Raw genomic sequence first — 17982 nt, forward strand, 5'->3', positions numbered from 1 at the left:
AAGAAGCAAAAGTTGCGAAGCATTCCAGGTGACCCTTTGACTACGACACATAAGCCTCTCAAAACGCAGGCTTGGGCCGGGTTTTCTTTTTTGAATATCCACCCACAGGTATGTAACCAGGTAATTAATTACGGGCACTGACTAAGGTCTGGCTGTTTCGTGTATCATGTCACCCAATGTCATCAGGACCAAAAACAAGACACTTTGCCGCTCAAGTCATTTTTGGTAACTTCATTAACAAGAATGAGCAGTCTTACTCGGGGTTTTGTCCTTGATATATACACTCTGGCTATGAGGGTCTGACGTATACCTACGTAGATAGTGTCTGGAGATGAATCAGCAATATTTACGAGCAACTATAGTTGACTCTAGATTCAAGACGTAGGGCGAGAAGCAAAAGAATAGTAGCTTACTGGTGCTGTCATATAAGGCCGGTTCATATCAGGTACCTAACCGCGACCTCGGAATTAATCTTGAGGCGTCTATACGAAGATCAAGTTGATTTCCAATCACCTTGACCTTCTCATTATATGTATAGCTTCAGTTATTTATTCCCTTGGTACAAGAATAATCAATTAATACCTCTGAAATACAACACCACTGATGCACGAGCTGGAGGATGTTCATCTTTGGATCGTCCCGTCCCGGCATTTCCGGAATTGCGGCCTTTGCCCAGAAAATCGAGCATTGTTGAATAATTACTTGAATTTTTCAAGCTGTTATAAATTGGGAATAGTTTACGAAGTTATTTAAAAGAATTGGCTTCACCTCAGACTAGAATCGAGAGCCAAAAGTAGCGTTTTGATGCATCTGTTTCCTTTTAGAGTCGCCGATCCAGAAAAAGCTTTACTCCGAGTTCCATTGAAATAAATGCCCGCCCTGTGCAAGTTCTTACTGGCTACTGTTTCACAGAGGAGTTCCAAGTTGAGCCTCCTACGGTTTTCCACCAAGGAGACGTGCTAGATTTTGAAGGAGGCAAATACCCGGTTTGGTACTAGTTTGTAATAGTGCTACTTTGGTGGTTGAACCGACTGTTTAATAGTGGCTGTTTGGGTTGAAATACTCGATTGACGTCCTATTTTATACTCTTTTCGCTGTTACTAGACTGTAGTATAATAGAATACTAAGGTGGAGAGCTTTTTCTAGCCACCAATTTATGCACTCTTACAGAAACTGTTTGTTTGGTTCCAAAGTTATCTGGACAGAACATCGCGCAGCTTGGTTTCAAAAAGGACGTTGTCTTCAGCCCTTAACTTACATACCCCAGCACACAATAAAGCGAAAAGTTTGAATAAACAGGTTACTTGAATATTGAAAGACTTGCACTTTCTGTCGCTAGCCATTAAAAGTCATCGAAAAGCGCCCCGCCTTCCTGTGGGAGTTTGATCCCCGCTTTTCCTGCACTGGAGTGTACTCGCATAAGCACCTCTTTAGCAAGAAGGCAGCAGTTTGAAGATGACCTTATAGCAGCACATAGCGTAATGAAGGCAGCACAACTAGTGGTGTTGTGCAAATCATCTAGCAATGAGAATAATGATATACTGATCCAGTGTAGACAAGCAGGTGTCGTACGTCGAAGCCGCCAGTGTGAGCGGTGGTTACTAATAAGCTCAGTGACATTATATGCAGATTGTATACATATACATCTTGCGTTAGATGCGGTAGCCATTGAAGCTTCGTCAGATCCTAATGGGGCTTTCAGAAAGCGAAAAAGAGTCATGACTATCGAGTAGTAGTATATGCTGAATAGAGTTAGAAAGGGTAGCTGGAGTGAAAGGAAGAGCTCACTGGAGATAGAGAATTCCTGGAACCGAACCGTCTTGAACGGCTATGCATGCTGGTATTGTTCCATGCCAACAAACTAGACGGCCATGTAGCTCCTCGGCTCTGATTTGCAGAAGGGATCCCCCAAGAGGGATATCCCCGAATAGTGCATCAGCCACATCCCAGCTAATCAGGGCCAAAAAGGACATTTGATTAAATATACAGTTCGTATGCACTTGGCATGATGGGGACTGAAGAGGATAAGGGCACCATGTGTCTGTCATGTGATGTTCGTATGGCAAAGGATCTCTCAAAGGCTTCTTCATTGTCGGTGATTTGTGCCACGATAAAGAACTGACCCTGAGTAGTGTCAGGAGTCTTTCGGTTGTGATTTGTGCAGGGATAGACTTACATCGTGCTATTAAATAAACCCCAGGTTATAGTATCCAACACCCGTGCCTTATCCGTATCAAAATTAATTGAGACGGCATCAGCAACTGTTAATTGATAGGCACCATCTGTAGCTCGTAATAAGTATGTCCAACTCAGTTCATCCTTTCCCATGAAACTGGCACTGTCAATAGAAAATAGAAGAAAGTCAGAAACATACCTGGCGTAGAACCTGACTAGGAGTAAATAATACGTGTAGCTTACGTTGTGTATAATATACCAATAGCCTGCACAGTAGTTAGAGATATCCTACTGCCCTCCTCGTCTAATAAACGATTGGCCTCGTCAAAAAAATGGCCGCCTTTGGAACGGGACTCCCCAGGAACCGCCAAACTTTGGCTATAGTTAGAGGAGAACTAAAACATGGTTAGTGAGCTACCCATATATAGTTCTGAGCAAAGCTTGAAGGCAAAAGGGTGCTGAGCATACGCAAGCTTCTGCAAGCATCGCATTGACAAGCAATGGAGAGCAATAGATGCAGCTTTGATTCCCCGCTTGCATATCGCTCAAAAAAAGCTGTTTTACTATCCAGGTTGAACATGATGGATGATGCCACGTAAACCAAAGGGAAACAAGATGGGATACGAAATCTTCGTCGTGGGTGATGTTCGTCCATGGGTGTGTCGGGACTTGAAGAACAGGTATGTCTGACAGCCATTCAATATCTAATGCTTTGTGGCGACTCTTGGCCGTTGTCATCTCTTTTTCTTCTGCCTGGGAGTGCAATTTCTCAACTACTGAGCAATCCTCGGATAGAGATGTTTCGGTGAGCTTTTCAGCGACAAGGATCCTAATTTCGCTAAGGGAGGCATCACTGCGCACGAGGGCAAGTAGGTCAGAAATCCTCTCTCTTTTACCGTCCCGAAGAGTCTTGAGAACCTTGCTGAAGAGATCGCTGTCATGTTGTAACAAGTCTATCTTGCGTTTGAGAAACAGCTTCCGCCGCTCGTCGGTGTCCATATCGATAGCGCACTCTGTTTTGTGGTTGCGGCATCGCTTACAGGGTGCTACTCCAGAGCACTAATATTTTGATCAGCAAGCAGCATGATATCGTTGCAGTGGTACACTACTTTTGCCTTCATCTTCTGGCATTCCGTGCACGCACGTGATACCTTTGTTATTCCTGAAGTTTTGTTGACAAACAGTTCTGAACGAATTTGCCCTTCGGGAAGCGGGGCGAGCGACTGCGAGCCTTTATTATTAGTCATCGTGATTTTATGATCAAAATGAAGTGGAAGACTTTTCTCCCTCTTTTAACCTATTTGTTGATAAAGCCGATGTGGGTCAGAACGGCAGACTGACTGGCAGGGACCCGGTGTGGGCGGTTAGGTCTTGCTGAAAACCTGAAATATTGCAAGCCATCCACTATGTGGCTGAATTCATGCACCGAGCAGTCTGGGCCCCTTGGCCAATTTCGACACGTCAAATACGAGGAAGTCGGTGCAAATATTACATCGCTCGAGGAAGTGAACGAGGGGCATTACGAGGCGAAGACGATGCGTATAGGGAAGCTTACCACGGAGAGGCAACCAAAAGAGGTTGTCAATTCCGACGAATCGGAACAAAGGAAGCATGGTCGAAGGAATAATGCCGTGTTACAACGGCATGCCAGCATTGATGGGACGAGGGCAGCCGTGGTGAGATTTGCCCGTCGGGGGGGCGGTACGTGGACGAAGGCTGATTATTCGCACGTGGGGTGGTTTTTGTTGGGTGATTTACCTACTTTTGTTCAGCGATATGCTGTATCTCCTTCATTCTTGTTTCCGCTGAAAGAAACGCCCACATCGCCACTGCGTTTAAAGCTAGGCTGCATTCGGTTAATAGAATCTTGAATTGAATTGAATTGAATTGACCTGAAACCTGGAATATCCCCCTTTCAATTTCCAGTCAGATACATTACAGAGACAAAAATGAATAGTGGTATGGAAAATGCCACAGGACTTTATTTATTGGTAGATCTAGGCCAATCTACAAGGAGACGGGGATCCCAGTTCTCCCGTGTTTCCGGCAAAATATCCATACAGCATCGCCATTCTCGGCAGACTTGCAGGAAACAACTGTGACCGTTAAACAAGCAGCGACTGTTTGAGTCTGTCCTCAAGAATTCGTGGGATTCGCCAAATCTATAACTAGAGAAAGCCACGCCAAAGTGACCCTCTTTAAGTCGCTATTATGAATAAATTAAGTACCAATCTAAAATATGATTAAATTTCTAGCTACACATAGCCTTCTGGTCTTCGCTGTGGATCCTTTCCCCACAGTAGCGATGGGCTATCGCAAACTTCCATTCCCTGATCACTTTGAAAGGGAAAAGAAACACCAACATCAACAATAGGACACCGGTCAGACATCCAATCGAAGTACTGAGCCAGTAGCAACATGCGAATAACAGGGCACTCGAATATTTCCCTCAGAATCGGAGGCCGCGAGGTTGACTTGCATACAGTTCAGGAGAATCGAGAAAAAAGCAAATGCAGATATCATGGGGCCTTGAATTCTTGCGAATTACGCTCGATACTGATTGTTCATACTTTTATAATGGCTTTTTCCGAAGAGAACGGGCGCGTAATAGTTCAGTCGGGTCAATCGGATCTCTCCGTAATGATATCGTCCCGACACTTCGTTATCCGTGATGTCCTTGAAATTATCAGTGAACTGGCAGAACCGACGCCAGGTCACCTCTGTAGGGACCAGGAAGAGAGCCGGGTCTTGTGCAATTCTTAGATCTGATTCATACTGGATCAGGTAGAAATACGTTCGCAGATACCCGAGTGCGGCCTTTCTGAGTCGCCGCCGCACCATATTTAGACGGATCGCCCTCAACGTATCCCAGAATACGTAGGACGTTATGTACTGGGGAAGGGGCTTAAGAAAGATTCGGTCGTCGATTCAGATAAGATGCAGCCTAGGATCCTCGGTAACGATGATCTGTCGGCCTTTTATTCGCTGTCGATGCAACGGAGAGATATTGCTGCTATCCTGCTTCGACATCCACCAGAGTCTGCCCGATATCGACTCGAGGTCCTCTGACCGGACTTCCTGGCGAGTGAATTTAAACAAACCTTTATCATCGATCATTCTGATCCGGGGATGACCTGGCAGATAATCAAGCGATGCATCGAGATCATCATTGAGCTGATCGTCTTTGTGGAAGGGACATGGCAAAGAAGAGGTTTCTGCTTGAGTTGACATTTTCTAAAAGTGCCAGATTTAGAATACGCTTAAGCTTAAGATGATGCTAAATGCTGAGAAATAATTAAAAAGATTGTTTTCCTTGATGAAATCTGTCGTTAAAGGTGGGGTTTACGTTTAACCTTGTGAGAGCTTGCGGGAGCCCGACATGCCTGCTCAACCTGTGCCCGGTATGCCGTTTTCAGAGGACTAAGGACACCCACATCACACGGCTGCAGTTTGTGAGACGTATGAGAAGGGAGATGACATAGGATAATACGGGGTTCGCAAAGCAGAATTTCATAACCTCCAGAGACTCATGGGTGCCGAAACCATCGCAGATTAAGAGTCGTGGCCGACCGCCCGCTCGGTCTCGAGTCTGCAGATCAAACACATGTTCCACTCAGTACAGACTGATGTCTGTGTTCGTGTAGCCCGTTTTAAATGCCACCCGGGGGTGGCGTGAGTAGTCCACGAACTGCGATGGGTGGCCGCCGGCCAGATAATGTAATGAGAGAATGCAGGAATCGATCATTGGCGGAGATACATTCATCGCCGTGACTAGCGTCCCCTTCACCGTGGTTCCTCGATGCTTTCTCAAATCATCCTTGCTGACGAGCACTTTGAGGGAGTTGAGAACGCGAGTTGAGAACGCTGAGAAGAACTCCTGTCTCGTCCATATTATACACATTCTCCGGGAGAAAGGCCGGATCGGCCAGCTTTCGGCCAATGATGGCAAACCAGTGTCGGACTTTGTCTCTTTGATCTGCCGGCCATCTCGCTTCCAATCGATCGCTCGCAGTCGTCGTTCTTTAACTGCGGGCGTCGTCGGTAAAAACCCCGCGGTCAATTCTTTCCCGGAGGTCGGACTTTAAGGCTGGAGTCTGTGGTCTGGAAAATTGAGGATCCTTGGCGCACGATGACCAGGGCGAGCGATCGTAGAAACTTGGCTGGAAGCGGGTAGCCGTTGTCTGCCAACCGCAACACATACTCTTCTAGGGCTTGTTCCTCTTGCGGGGTGAGATACTGCTGATCGGCCGCTTTATCGGCAATAGATGGCTTGTTGTTTGCCCATCGCCACAAGGTGGACGCGGGGATCCCGGTCGATCTCGATTAAATTTCGTATGATGTGCGCTCATGACATTGATGGGTAGGAGACATTGTGGGAATTTTTAGTACAGTATCCTGTGAGGCATCTCCTACTTGAAATGGATCCATTCAGGCCATGAAAGAGCATAGGAGTATGAATACAGCGAATTACGTGAATAGCACCTAGTGGATTCCAGAACACGTTATGTATGCTCAATTGGTACTTGAATCTTCCTGGACTGGCTTTAGATGAGGTGTCAGGATGGGGAATTAATGTACTAGCTAGTACTAAACATATCCAATAGAATCAGATGATTGATTGAAGGTGTTGAGATCGGTTACGATGGATAAGCCGATCCCGAAGGGTCCTAGTGGTATCCTACCACTTCTTCAGTTCGTCATGAAGTTCTATGAACCAAATTTCACCGGCCAGACTCAACGATTCCATCGAAAATCTGAGGAGACCAAGCGGCATTGGATCTCCATATGAAGCTTCACAGCCCTGTCAATAACGATATCCGGAAAGTGCTGAAATCAACCCTGGAATCTTTATGACAGTTATTGTATTTGCTAGACTCAAATAATTGCTACCAGTTTAACAGCCATATTTGATCCTTACAAGTCGGTCGGCAATGGTGATGCTGTATCAATAATTAGCCCAAAACCCCTCGTTTTCGAACGTTAAACAGCAAGAAAGGATTTGGATACTATGATCTGAGCATGGGTTTCATTTATACAGCAATTATGAAAACAAAAACATGCATGACGCTTAATATCAACAACCTTTCAACTACAGCATGGGCAAAGGAACTACAGTAATTGGATTTGGTCAGATAGCACGTGCTTTGACCGTTGAACACTAAAAGAATTTGAATATTCTCAGTCGAGCAAAAGTAAACAGTGTTACATGTAGCAAAATTGATGGTGCAATTATGATGATAAGAAAACATTATTTCTGACCGTTAACCGCGGTTAAGCTAGAATAGAACGGGCAAATTTCACCATTTGGCATTTTTCACCAGGAGTGTTTTACAAGATATTTCAGTTAAATGGTCGTTTTGGGTAGGACTCGCATCTGCTACCTTGAAATGGGCATCGGTCACGTGGAATTTAGGGCCAAAGCGATCCCCCAAGGAACAGGAATCTTTTTTTTTTCATCTCGCTCTAGATGTGGTCTCACGTACCACTGTTCTCTCACAAGGCGCTAAGTCTAAAACAGCTAGCTTTGAGCTAAACCGAAGCAAGCTTAGTTTCAATCAATGCATGTGATGTTAGGGGCAGGGGCACGGAGGATGTCACAAGGCATTAAGTGAAGTGAAGGTTATTGTAATTAGCTTTTATGCGAAAATAGCCGTTCTAACAATAGACGAAGATAATATGTCGCTTGAATACTCTCTTTATCAATAAATTATTTGGGAGAAAGTTGCATTTGGTACACAGCAGTATCTACAAAATGATGATTGTAGGCGCATGCTTATACCCCGCACGTGTTGACTGTTTCAGCCTCGCCGGCAAGGCTGACATGACCATCCACCAACAGACTGTTACGCAAATCTGCTCTCATCCAATTAGTCTGCCACCAAGCATGAGTACAGATTACAATGGGAAGTCAGCGAAAGTAACACGTCTTCCGGGTGACAGGCCTGTCAAGGGAACGGCCCGATCGGGATCTCAAGACCACATTACAAGAGGCACTCAACGACAACTTCAGCGACGACGAGAGATCACATATCAAGGCCGAGATTGTTATCGTCCCTTCATGCTATGAAAGTGACGCACAGAGGGCGGCGTTGGTGCAATTTCGCGGTAGGGTGCCTCAGTTCCTTCATGAGCTGAAAGTTTGAAAAACAACCAACCACGTTGCTAAATGACTGATATGAAGATAACCAATTTCCCACAAACTATGCTATGCTCAATGCAGCCGCAAGCCTGGTCAAATGCCCCCTTCACAATGTCAGCACGGAGGGGCAAGGACTCGCCAGCAGAAGCATGCCCCATGAGGGTCATGATTCCCCAATGATAGTCCAAAAGATGCAAGGCCGGTTTTAATACCAGATGTAGAAGAAGGCTTGTTGACTCCAGCCGTAGCTGCTGATGTGACCAACGCGCCTCGGGAACGACGTGCTGCAGCACGCATCCGATGGACCCGCAGGCCGGTCAAGACCGCCAGGTGTGTTGACTTCGGCGGACATGCCCAAAATGTCGGAAGGATCGGTTCACCGTATCCATTCGAGGGTCAGTAGGTGGGAATTTTTTGAAGAGTAAACGAATACTCAGTAAATGACTCGGAAAACCACGCCGGTTGGGTGAGATCTGCCATTCCGATACGGTACAACCGAATTCCCGGTGCTAGAATCAACTCGCGCGTCGCTTAAGTTAGGCCGCTTTCACTAGGCCAAAAGGATAATTCTAACGTGACGCCTAATTCTTGCCTACCTATGTCACATAATTCCCAACTTATCATAGCAGCTGCCATACCCAGGCCGACGGTTTTAGCTCCAGCAGCGTCCTTCATACGGACATATCAAGTGATAATAATACTAAAAGAGATTGAATATGAAGCTTTTATCGTTGATATTGTTTTCTGGTGGTTCTTTTCGTATTCTATTTCCAATAATATACGTATTGTAACGACGCGGATCCCGAGATACAGTACAGCACGGAGGAGTGTCTTATCGGCACTCGCGGCCATGAGACCAAGCTATCTATTAGGTTGACTTCTAGAGCAGCGGAAATGTTTTAGAAAACGGAAAGTGGGGATAAATATTCAAGATTTCAGGAAGAAAGAAGTGAACGTACACCTTGGGCCCAGTGTTCAAAAAGCACGCTCAAAATAATTCCGTGAAATTCACTCTCCAAGCAAGCTCTGCCGATCCCCTGGATGCAACAAACTCTGAATTGGACGCAAGTATCTGAGTTTTTGGTACTACCCTCTCCGCTGCCTCTCGAATAGCCTCTTGAATAGTTTGATCCGTGATCCCCGTCATGATAACCAGGAGCTCATCAGGAACGAGTTGGCCTGTGTACCAAGGCCACATGAACTGATACACAAATTCTAATACACGCGATGCAAGCTCATCGGCATTCGAATTGGCGCCCAGCTCAAAAGAAGCTTTCACATGGGGGTCAGAAGCCCCATAATCCACATCCACTGCTGTCTGTAAGCGCGTCGTGTGCAATAGGATGGCTTGATCGGTATATTGAACCAAGAGAGTTTCGTAAATCGGTAGATGGACCCCTTCATCTTTGCATCGATCCTTGTCTTCGGAGTGCTCGCATAATCCTAGCCCATGTCCCGCAAAAGCGGCGTAAACTTCCCATGGATGGACATTGTAGAAGCCCGTTAGTTTTGGAAGGCTTAGGTACTCCGCCACGTCGTTAATGTCTTCTTTGTAAAGAGCAGTAATCCCTGGATAGCTTATTATGACATATGGGAGAAAGGCGGATTCGCATAGAGCAAGGAGTTTCTTGACTAACTCGCTTATAACTTGGACGTCTGGAGACGCCGCCAAGCCCATCTTTTTGCGTAAAGATCGCCATCCTTGTCGTGGTGTGTCGCTCCACATGTCATCCCACGAAGCGTAAGGTGGACTGTTCAGATTAATATGGTGGATTTGTATTTTGGGAGAGGGTTCGCTTTGGAAAGTTACCTAGGGTGGGATGCTGCATGCGACGAGAGTCGCTTTATCATTTCGAGGTAGCTGGAGTCTCCCTCAATTCGACCAACATCCTCGAATGAACCATCGGGATGACGAAGGGATATGGTTCTGCAGTAAACCTGTGAGCGCGATTTCATCGTCGTCAGATTAGGTATCAGGATACCCGTATGAAGCTGTGAGAGAAATGCCTATTGATGGTTTCGATAAAGTTGTCCGATCCATCTCGTATGGTAGGTTTGAATGCCAAAAGTAGTAGATCAAAATAAATGCCAGCCCTGCGATAAGGTATTTTGAAAGCATTTTTGTGCACGTTCGAGTTTGGGCAATCGAAGGATTGCGGGGTTGTTTTTGGAGCATCCGGTTTTCCAAGGAACAGGAGGTACTGCTTAGTACTGGTTGCTGACAAACACGTCCCACTTCGAGTGGACAAATGGTAGAGTAGGAAAATTTCGGTGTCATATGCAGTAACATTACCCGTGGGCCAGATGCGACCAGCAGCATTAATAAAACGATTGTTGTGGAAATAGGCAGCGACAAGTTATCTCAGAGGCGCGATCTGCATCCATTTTGGGGTCCGTTTTGACTAATCTTTTCCCCAAGGTTGCAACCGCCCCCAACTTTGTTCGCTTGATTTGACTACCTTCGGCTTTCAGTTTCGACGATAACAATGGGGGCGACAATCTCTAAGCCCAATTTGAAAAGTTGATCCAGGGAGCTGACAGCCATTTTGTCTAATTGAGCAACTCAAAGAGACACTGTGAGAGATAAATCCATAAGTATGTATGTATTTTCTCTTCCCAATTACATTCCCTCTTGGAACGGAAGGTTCAATGTAGTCATGTCTGATCTAAGCAGTGACACCTTGAGTGGCATTCTCAGCCAACATTCAATGACCCCAAACCAGTCGTCCAATCACAATCTCCATTCTCAATATTCTACTTGGCGAAATTTTGGCGTGATGCCGACCTTCTGACACCCTTTTCGTCCGACTCGGTGATTGGCTGGGCTGTCAAAAAACTTCGTTATGCGAACTAAACATCTCTCGACGACCGTGCCCTACAGGGTCATTGATGTAACCCAAGAAATTTGTTTACTTGGCGTGAGGCAGAATCGGTCGCTGACATGCATCGTGCACCAACCTGTCTCGCCGTGAGTTTACAATTCGCGTTGCTAATTTAGTGCAGCAAAGAGAGATTCGGAGTCCGCCTGTAGATTAATTCGTGTATGGGGCCAATTTAGAGAGAAATCGCATAAATGGAGATGGTATTCTCAGTCAATAGAAGATGAAAATCATTCCAAAGCAGACCGTTTCGCAATGGCGTGCTTTTTCTGGGTGCTTCTTTTAGCTCTACTCTCTGTGATTCCCTTACTGAATGGATTCGCACAAGCCACTCCACATGGGCTTTCCTTCAAATCTCGGCGTGATGATTCAGTGGATTTCGACGTATCCGTGTTAGCTTCGCTTGGTGACTCGTTTGCTTCAGGCCCGAGTGCTGGAGATGAGTATGACGACTCGCCGTGCCGCCGTTTTACCGAGGCAGCTGGCCCTCAGCTCGCACGTTCCGGCGAAATAAAAGGTCCCAAACCGATCGACTTCAACTTTATCGCATGCTCGGGGGCAAGGTCCAAGCATATATATGAAGATCCAGGAGCAAGATCGAGTTCGGGTGGGGGAGGCAAAGAGAAATCAAAGCGTTCCCAAGCCAACCAGCTCGCAGATTCGAAGAAAGGCTTCGACATGATAACATTGAGCATTGGAGGGAATGATGCAAACTTCGTCGATGTATTGGACAGAGTGAGTTTTGACCCCTCCACAAGCTCCGTGGAAGAAAAACGCTGATTTTGCAGTGCGTGTACCGCTTCAAAGACGTTAAGGGATGTGCTGGTTGCACGCCAAGTGTAACTCATAACGACTGCTCTGATGACTGCTCCGCCGCATTGGAGGAGCTGGACGGACGTCTAGACAACGAAAACTTTATTCCTGGCCTCACACGCTCCATTCAGGCCATTTTCAATGCCGCACCCAAGGCTCAACTTTTCATGACCGGCTACCCGGCTTTTTGGAATGCAGAAACGGATGCGTGTGATAAAGTCAGCTTTAAGTTCGGCTGCATCAATAATTCCGTCCTACCACTGATTAGAGAGCGCCGTCGACGCATGAACGATCTGACTAGGAAGTTAAACGGGATAATCAAAAGGGTTGTTACTGCAACAAACCCGACAGGCGGAGGCTCTATTCACTTCGTCGATGTGGATCCATACTTTGACGGACATCGGTTTTGTGAAGAAGGTGTTGACGAGCCCAGCTATCGTAATTCGGATATCTGGTTCTACCCCTTTGAGTATTCAACTGGGGGAACTTTAAACATCTCTGCTTCACTAACTCACGAAGCAAATTCAGACCAATGCTCTTCAATTTGGGATGACGATGGAGATGCCGGAGATTATTTCAACTGTCTGCTGGAGATTGGTATGGCAGCCGATGGTATTACTATCGATCTCGGCTCAATGCCGAATAATGTCGCTGGCGATGACGACTTGGGGGATCTAACTGTAGAGCGTGTGAGCAGTGGGTCAGGTTCACTCCCCGCGTTCTTAGCACGGATTTTCCACCCCACGGTTAAGGGGATGACGGCATACAAGCAGGCTCTTCTTGGCGTATACCATGGGTCTGTTACACCGCCGCTGGAACCAGCTGTTACACCGCCGCGGGAACCATCATCTGCCACAAAAACTGCAGCTGGTACGCCACCGCTGGAACCTTCATCTGCCACAAAAACTGCAGCTGGTACGCCGCCGCTGGAATCTTCATCTGCTACAAAAACTGTACCTGATATGCCGCCATTGCCAACATCACCGCTGGAAGCATCTTCAGTTACAAGCAAATTAGCTAATATGCCGTCACTGGAAACGTCGTATGTACAAATGTAGTAGGACAGAACTATGTCTCCGCCTTCCGGTATGGCGGCCTTATCATGATTTTTTCAGTATAGTCAAGCGACTAGGATCCTGAGATGAGCACAGGTGGCCATGAGACCTTGGAGTGTCATCGTCGCATCCGAGTCCCTATTCTATACCTTGAGCTACAAAGATCCCCTTACTTCTTCGCCTAGTTATAGCATTGTTTTGACGTAAGCAAAATCCGGAGATTCGGATATGCATATCTGCATGAAATATATGAGATATGGCGTTAACGAAACGCGTGCACTTCTAGGGTGGGACAAGGCTTATCGGCTTCATAGTAAAATGCCACCGAAGGAAGATAAGCCGCACCTCACCGACCGAAATCAATCAGGCCGCCATAAACATGCTGTGATACACACGCGTATCGGACTCGCTCTGCCACTCCATGCCGGTCAATCAACCATCACCGATAGCGAGTGAATTTTCCCTGTGTAAAGTTGTAACCAAGTTTAAACGGGTAAGTCGAGTTTGTTCCGGAGAGCAGCACACTGTGAGTATAGATTCTACCATGGAGATTTTGGTCAAAAAGCAAATCCCCGTAGCTCGTCTCAACAATCTAGGACGGGTAGGAGAGGCTACGAATATCCAGAGATATTTGCAGCATTCAGGAAATTCCTCAGGTGCCACCGGCCGACCTTGGTTGGCGCGTCCAGGGCCGGTGAGCACGGCAACATCTCGCTCGGCCTGGAAGCGCAGCCCCGCGGTATCCTCGGGCCTCCGGTGGGGCCATCCCTTCACCCGCCCCGCATTCCGTGAATCCATTCCCGATGAATCAACCATCTCAATGCCCAGTGATGGTCCCTGCCAACACACCGCAGAAATTCCGACTTGAACGCATGGAAATATATACAGCGAGCCAATGCGAAATGATATAGAGCTGTTAACGATACGATATCGGCACTGTTTTCCCATATCGTCAATCGGCATCGTCAACTTCGAAGTCTGCCGATATCGTATCGGCAATCGCGATCGACAGTTTAAGAAATTGTCGATACGATATCGGCAAATTATATTATCGTCGGCGATATATCGCCACCGGTAATTGGACAATAAGAGAATATTTCCTGGTCCTAGATATAGAAGACTTTGCTACAAAGAGAATGTTAGCTTAGATACTCGTTAATTAGGGCAATTCGCTCCCGTTACGTAGTCCTACGTCGTGTTGTTGCCGTGCTATGTGGCTGGATATTTATATATTTTACGTTGCTCTGTCGTCATATCAACTAACTCTGTACTTGCAAAGTATATATCTAATCCTTTGTAAGTTGCTTCCATCCCTCTGCGCATACATATACATATATATGTCTATGTTATAGGCTTCTCCGTCCCAGCATACCATCATATTACCTGTTCTATTCTATGGCTACGCTTTGCTTCTTCCATTATGCTATATGGCAGATTATCCAGAGGTCATAAGGGTTCAATCCTATTTTATGGTTCAACTCTATTTAGACGCGACGCGTCTGAAAGACTGGGACGCGTACCTCGACCTCTTCTTGGTTGACAGTGACCTGCTCTTCCAGACACTAACCAGCTCCATACATGACTCTTCAACCCTGGTTCTACTGAACCACTGGGCCCACATCAACAGCGAGCTGCGATCAGCAAGTCGTATTCATCCGCACTGCACCAGTGGGCTGGTGTATCCAACACAAAATGCGTACGCGGCAGAAACGCCTCAACTACCGAGTTCTGAATGATGAGAGCGATGACGAGTCTTTGCCTGAGGATCAAATTGACCAATCAAGCGAATCAAGCGAGCCACCGAGCAATCTCCCACGTACTCTCCCAACCTGTCAAAAAGATGTGGTAATCCTCACCAACATACCAGATTGTGAGCTCCTACCTTCCGAGTCTGTATCACAAGTGCTAGTATCGCAAGAGAGCTCAACAGATGCTGGTACTTCAATCACAAGCCACATATCCTCTCAATGGTGCAAACGACCAGCGCCGGCTACAGAGTGGATCTGGGGGTACTTCGAGAGTACAGCCGTTGATTGTCCATGGGTTATCAAGAGGACCAACAAGAGGAGGCTGGTCGACCGAGAGATTTGCTGCATGCATGTAGATGAGAAAACGGGAACACGCTGTGACTGGCATACGTCAGATTCCCAGCGGCAAAATACAACCAGCAACATGAAAACCCACTTGGTAAAGCATGGCATTTACTGTCCGACCTCCAGTATACAGCCAGCGAAGAAGGGACCAGACATTCGGAGTTTTATGGGTGGTAAACAGAGTCTCACCCATCAAGAGGTCTTGGAAAGGAATACCATTCGCTGGATTGTGACTGATATGAAAGCTTTCGCCACTGTTGAGTCTCCAGAGTTCCAACAAATGTTCCGAGACATTCCTGGGATTGAGCCTCCTTTCACTTCTCACCACACCTTGCGGGATCGGATTATGCAAGAGTTCGCCATACAGCGCACTAACCTGAAGACTGAGCTGACTTTGGCTTGCAAAACCATTGCCTTATCACTGGATATCTGGACAAGCCAGAACCATCTTCCTATCTTAGGGATAATTGGTCATTGGCTGACTGACGAATTTGAGTACCGCGAGAAATTACTCGAGTTCGCCGAACTCCAGGGCATTCATAGTGGCGAAAATCTGGCAATTGCAGTGGAAAATATGCTTATCGAGTTGAGTCTCGAGGACAAGCTCATTTCCATTACAGGCGACAACGCCAGTAACAATGAGGCCATGGCCTCGGAGTTATACTTCTCCCTTTCCGACCGACCTAGGGTGGAAGACGCAATGCAAGCACCACTTTATCGAGGTCTTGACAGCTACATCCGCTGCCTGGCTCATGTCCTCAATCTGATTGCGAAAGATATCCTCCGTAACCTGGGGTCAGGGACGATGGAACAAGCGCAAGTTGCCTGTGACCGTTTACAGACTGGTGACTCGATCACCGATCAGTCAGCTATAGGGAGATTACGGGTCTTCGCTCTTTGGATTAACCGAAGTCCTCAGCGCCGACAGAAATGGAAGGAGATTTGCAGACTCAACAATCTTCCAGACAAGTTCGTTGCATACGATGTGACGACATGATGGAACTCAACATTTCGCATGATCGACGATGGCTTGAAGTCAAGGCAACAAGTCAACAAGTTCCTAACCCTTCAGGAGGAACTCCCGCCGTTCACTCTCCAAGATTGGTCACGACTGGAGCAGATTCACACAGTACTCCACAAGTTCAATGAGCTTACTTTGTTCATTTCGAAACGCAATCCACAAATCAGCCTCGCAGTCCCAATTTACTATGAGCTACACGAATTGCTTGATGACGTGATGGAGGGCAATGGTGACTTCACAACACTGGATCGGGATATCATAGCTGCAGTGAAAGAAGGAATGAAGAAATACGAAAAGTACTATTCTATTATGGATGACTGTGATACCTATTACCCTGCCCTTGTCTTGGATCCCCGAGTCAAAGGCGAAATGGTCTTACGGGAACTTCAAGATAGCAATGCCGGGACAATGATTCTGGAGACGATCCGCACCAATCTACATCAGGTCTACGCGGCTGGTAAACCGGAGCATGATGCCGCTGCATCAAGATCGTCTTCCTTGCAGCATAGTGATGTGGAGTCTAGAATGCTGAAGAAGTTGCAGGCGCGAGACCCACCGCTCTCAGATATTGATAAGTACTTTGACACCCCTCCGATCAGCGTCGCAGATACTACCGGCCAGAACTGGCTCTGCAATTGGTGGAAGATGCACAAGGGCGAGTATCCGCGGATTGCAGCAGCAGCCAGGGACTATCTAGCGATTCCAGCCTCTGAAGTTGCTGTTGAGAGAGTGTTTAGTACAGCGAGGGATGTGCTAGGCATCCCGAGATATTCTTTGAATGGGGATACCATTAGAATGCTGATGTTGAGTTGCGATGGGTATAAGTGGTAGAGGCCAGGGGTGGAGGTTGGTTAAATTAATATTCCGGTTCTGCATTCATAAACTGTCAAATAAAATTGCGTTCGCTCTTTAGATGATTCTAAAAGAGAATTGTGCCGATGCCGATACGATATTACGATATCGTGAGTGGCGATATCGTCAAGTTTGAAGCCTACCGATATCGTACCGGCAATCGGCATCGGCAAATTCAAAAGCAGCCGATATCGTATCGCCTGTCGATATCGTATCGTCAATATCGGTATATCGGCAATATCGTCAACAGCCCTAGTGGTGAGTGAAGGTTGAGGGTGAGAGCTGGTGATAACGGGGCCGGACCAGTGGGTCCCTCTGTTGATGTGCAGTGCGGCGAGATTGCCGAGCCATATGCTGTATCTGTTAGCACCGTCTACAGCCATAAGGTATTGCCGATATGTGCAATATATATATTCCCAGACCCGCACTGTTGCACACATTGTTGGCGGTAAAATTGAAAACATTCCGCCAGAGTATCAGCGATAAAAAGCCGGGCCCTCTGATATTTTTCAAGTATCATTTTGTGTCGGCATGATCAGATGAAAGCCACTTGTGGGGCTGAAAACGCTGATCTAGCTGGATACTTGCTCGGAAGAACGTGTGTACGATATTCTGCCTAGATGATGGATATAGTTAAGCAGAAGTCTCGCTGGCAGCCTTCTCCCTGCGTGGTCTAGTGGTACTTTCACAATTGCTTTCAGTAACGGCGCGGGTTCGATTTCCGCAGGGTACATTCACTTGAATTTGAGTCAGAACGACGGCATTCGCTCATGCGGTCCGCCCAAAACCATAGCTCGCTTTGTATTTTTTCGAAGATATTTTCGGAGTATTCACTTTGAGGATGAACTGTCAGGATGAGGAATCGATGTACTGGCTAGTACTGAACATGTCCATTAGAATCAGATGATTGATTGATCAGTTGATTGAAGGTGTTGAGATCGGTTGAGCGATCTCA

At 46.7% G+C, this 17982-nt stretch overlaps 6 protein-coding genes across 6 annotated transcripts; 3 read left to right on the plus strand and 3 right to left on the minus strand.

Annotated features, from left to right (window-relative positions):
- Nucleotides 1-2314: 2314 nt before the first annotated feature.
- On the minus strand, nucleotides 2315-3174 carry N7481_010253 (uncharacterized protein; the record flags this gene model as incomplete). The annotated part of the gene is made up of 3 exons (XM_057269472.1): nucleotides 2315-2338; nucleotides 2375-2386; nucleotides 2800-3174. The coding sequence occupies 3 exons, from the start codon at nucleotides 3172-3174 to the stop codon at nucleotides 2315-2317; spliced, it is 411 nt and encodes a 136-aa protein (XP_057120149.1).
- Nucleotides 3175-4719: 1545 nt separating this feature from the next.
- On the minus strand, nucleotides 4720-5016 carry N7481_010254 (uncharacterized protein; the record flags this gene model as incomplete). Its single annotated transcript, XM_057269473.1, has 1 exon — nucleotides 4720-5016. The coding sequence occupies one exon, from the start codon at nucleotides 5014-5016 to the stop codon at nucleotides 4720-4722; it is 297 nt and encodes a 98-aa protein (XP_057120150.1).
- An 887-nt stretch (nucleotides 5017-5903) lies between these two features.
- Nucleotides 5904-6260, plus strand: N7481_010255 (uncharacterized protein; the record flags this gene model as incomplete). The annotated part of the gene is made up of 1 exon (XM_057269474.1): nucleotides 5904-6260. One exon carries the CDS (start codon nucleotides 5904-5906, stop codon nucleotides 6258-6260), a length of 357 nt encoding a protein of 118 aa, XP_057120151.1.
- Nucleotides 6261-9302: 3042 nt separating this feature from the next.
- On the minus strand, nucleotides 9303-10270 carry N7481_010256 (uncharacterized protein; the record flags this gene model as incomplete). The annotated part of the gene is made up of 2 exons (XM_057269475.1): nucleotides 9303-10065; nucleotides 10125-10270. 2 exons carry the CDS (start codon nucleotides 10268-10270, stop codon nucleotides 9303-9305), a joined length of 909 nt encoding a protein of 302 aa, XP_057120152.1.
- Nucleotides 10271-11448: 1178 nt separating this feature from the next.
- Nucleotides 11449-13064, plus strand: N7481_010257 (SGNH/GDSL hydrolase family protein; the record flags this gene model as incomplete). The annotated part of the gene is made up of 2 exons (XM_057269476.1): nucleotides 11449-11928; nucleotides 11982-13064. The coding sequence occupies 2 exons, from the start codon at nucleotides 11449-11451 to the stop codon at nucleotides 13062-13064; spliced, it is 1563 nt and encodes a 520-aa protein (XP_057120153.1).
- A 1689-nt stretch (nucleotides 13065-14753) lies between these two features.
- On the plus strand, nucleotides 14754-17006 carry N7481_010258 (uncharacterized protein; the record flags this gene model as incomplete). Its single annotated transcript, XM_057269477.1, has 2 exons — nucleotides 14754-16123; nucleotides 16196-17006. The coding sequence occupies 2 exons, from the start codon at nucleotides 14754-14756 to the stop codon at nucleotides 17004-17006; spliced, it is 2181 nt and encodes a 726-aa protein (XP_057120154.1).
- Nucleotides 17007-17982: the final 976 nt, after the last annotated feature.

This window comes from Penicillium waksmanii (assembly GCF_028829765.1).
Source record: "Penicillium waksmanii strain IBT 27052 chromosome Unknown utg000008l:1.0-5622682.0:1.0-5626561.0, whole genome shotgun sequence".
Lineage (NCBI taxonomy): Eukaryota > Fungi > Ascomycota > Eurotiomycetes > Eurotiales > Aspergillaceae > Penicillium > Penicillium waksmanii.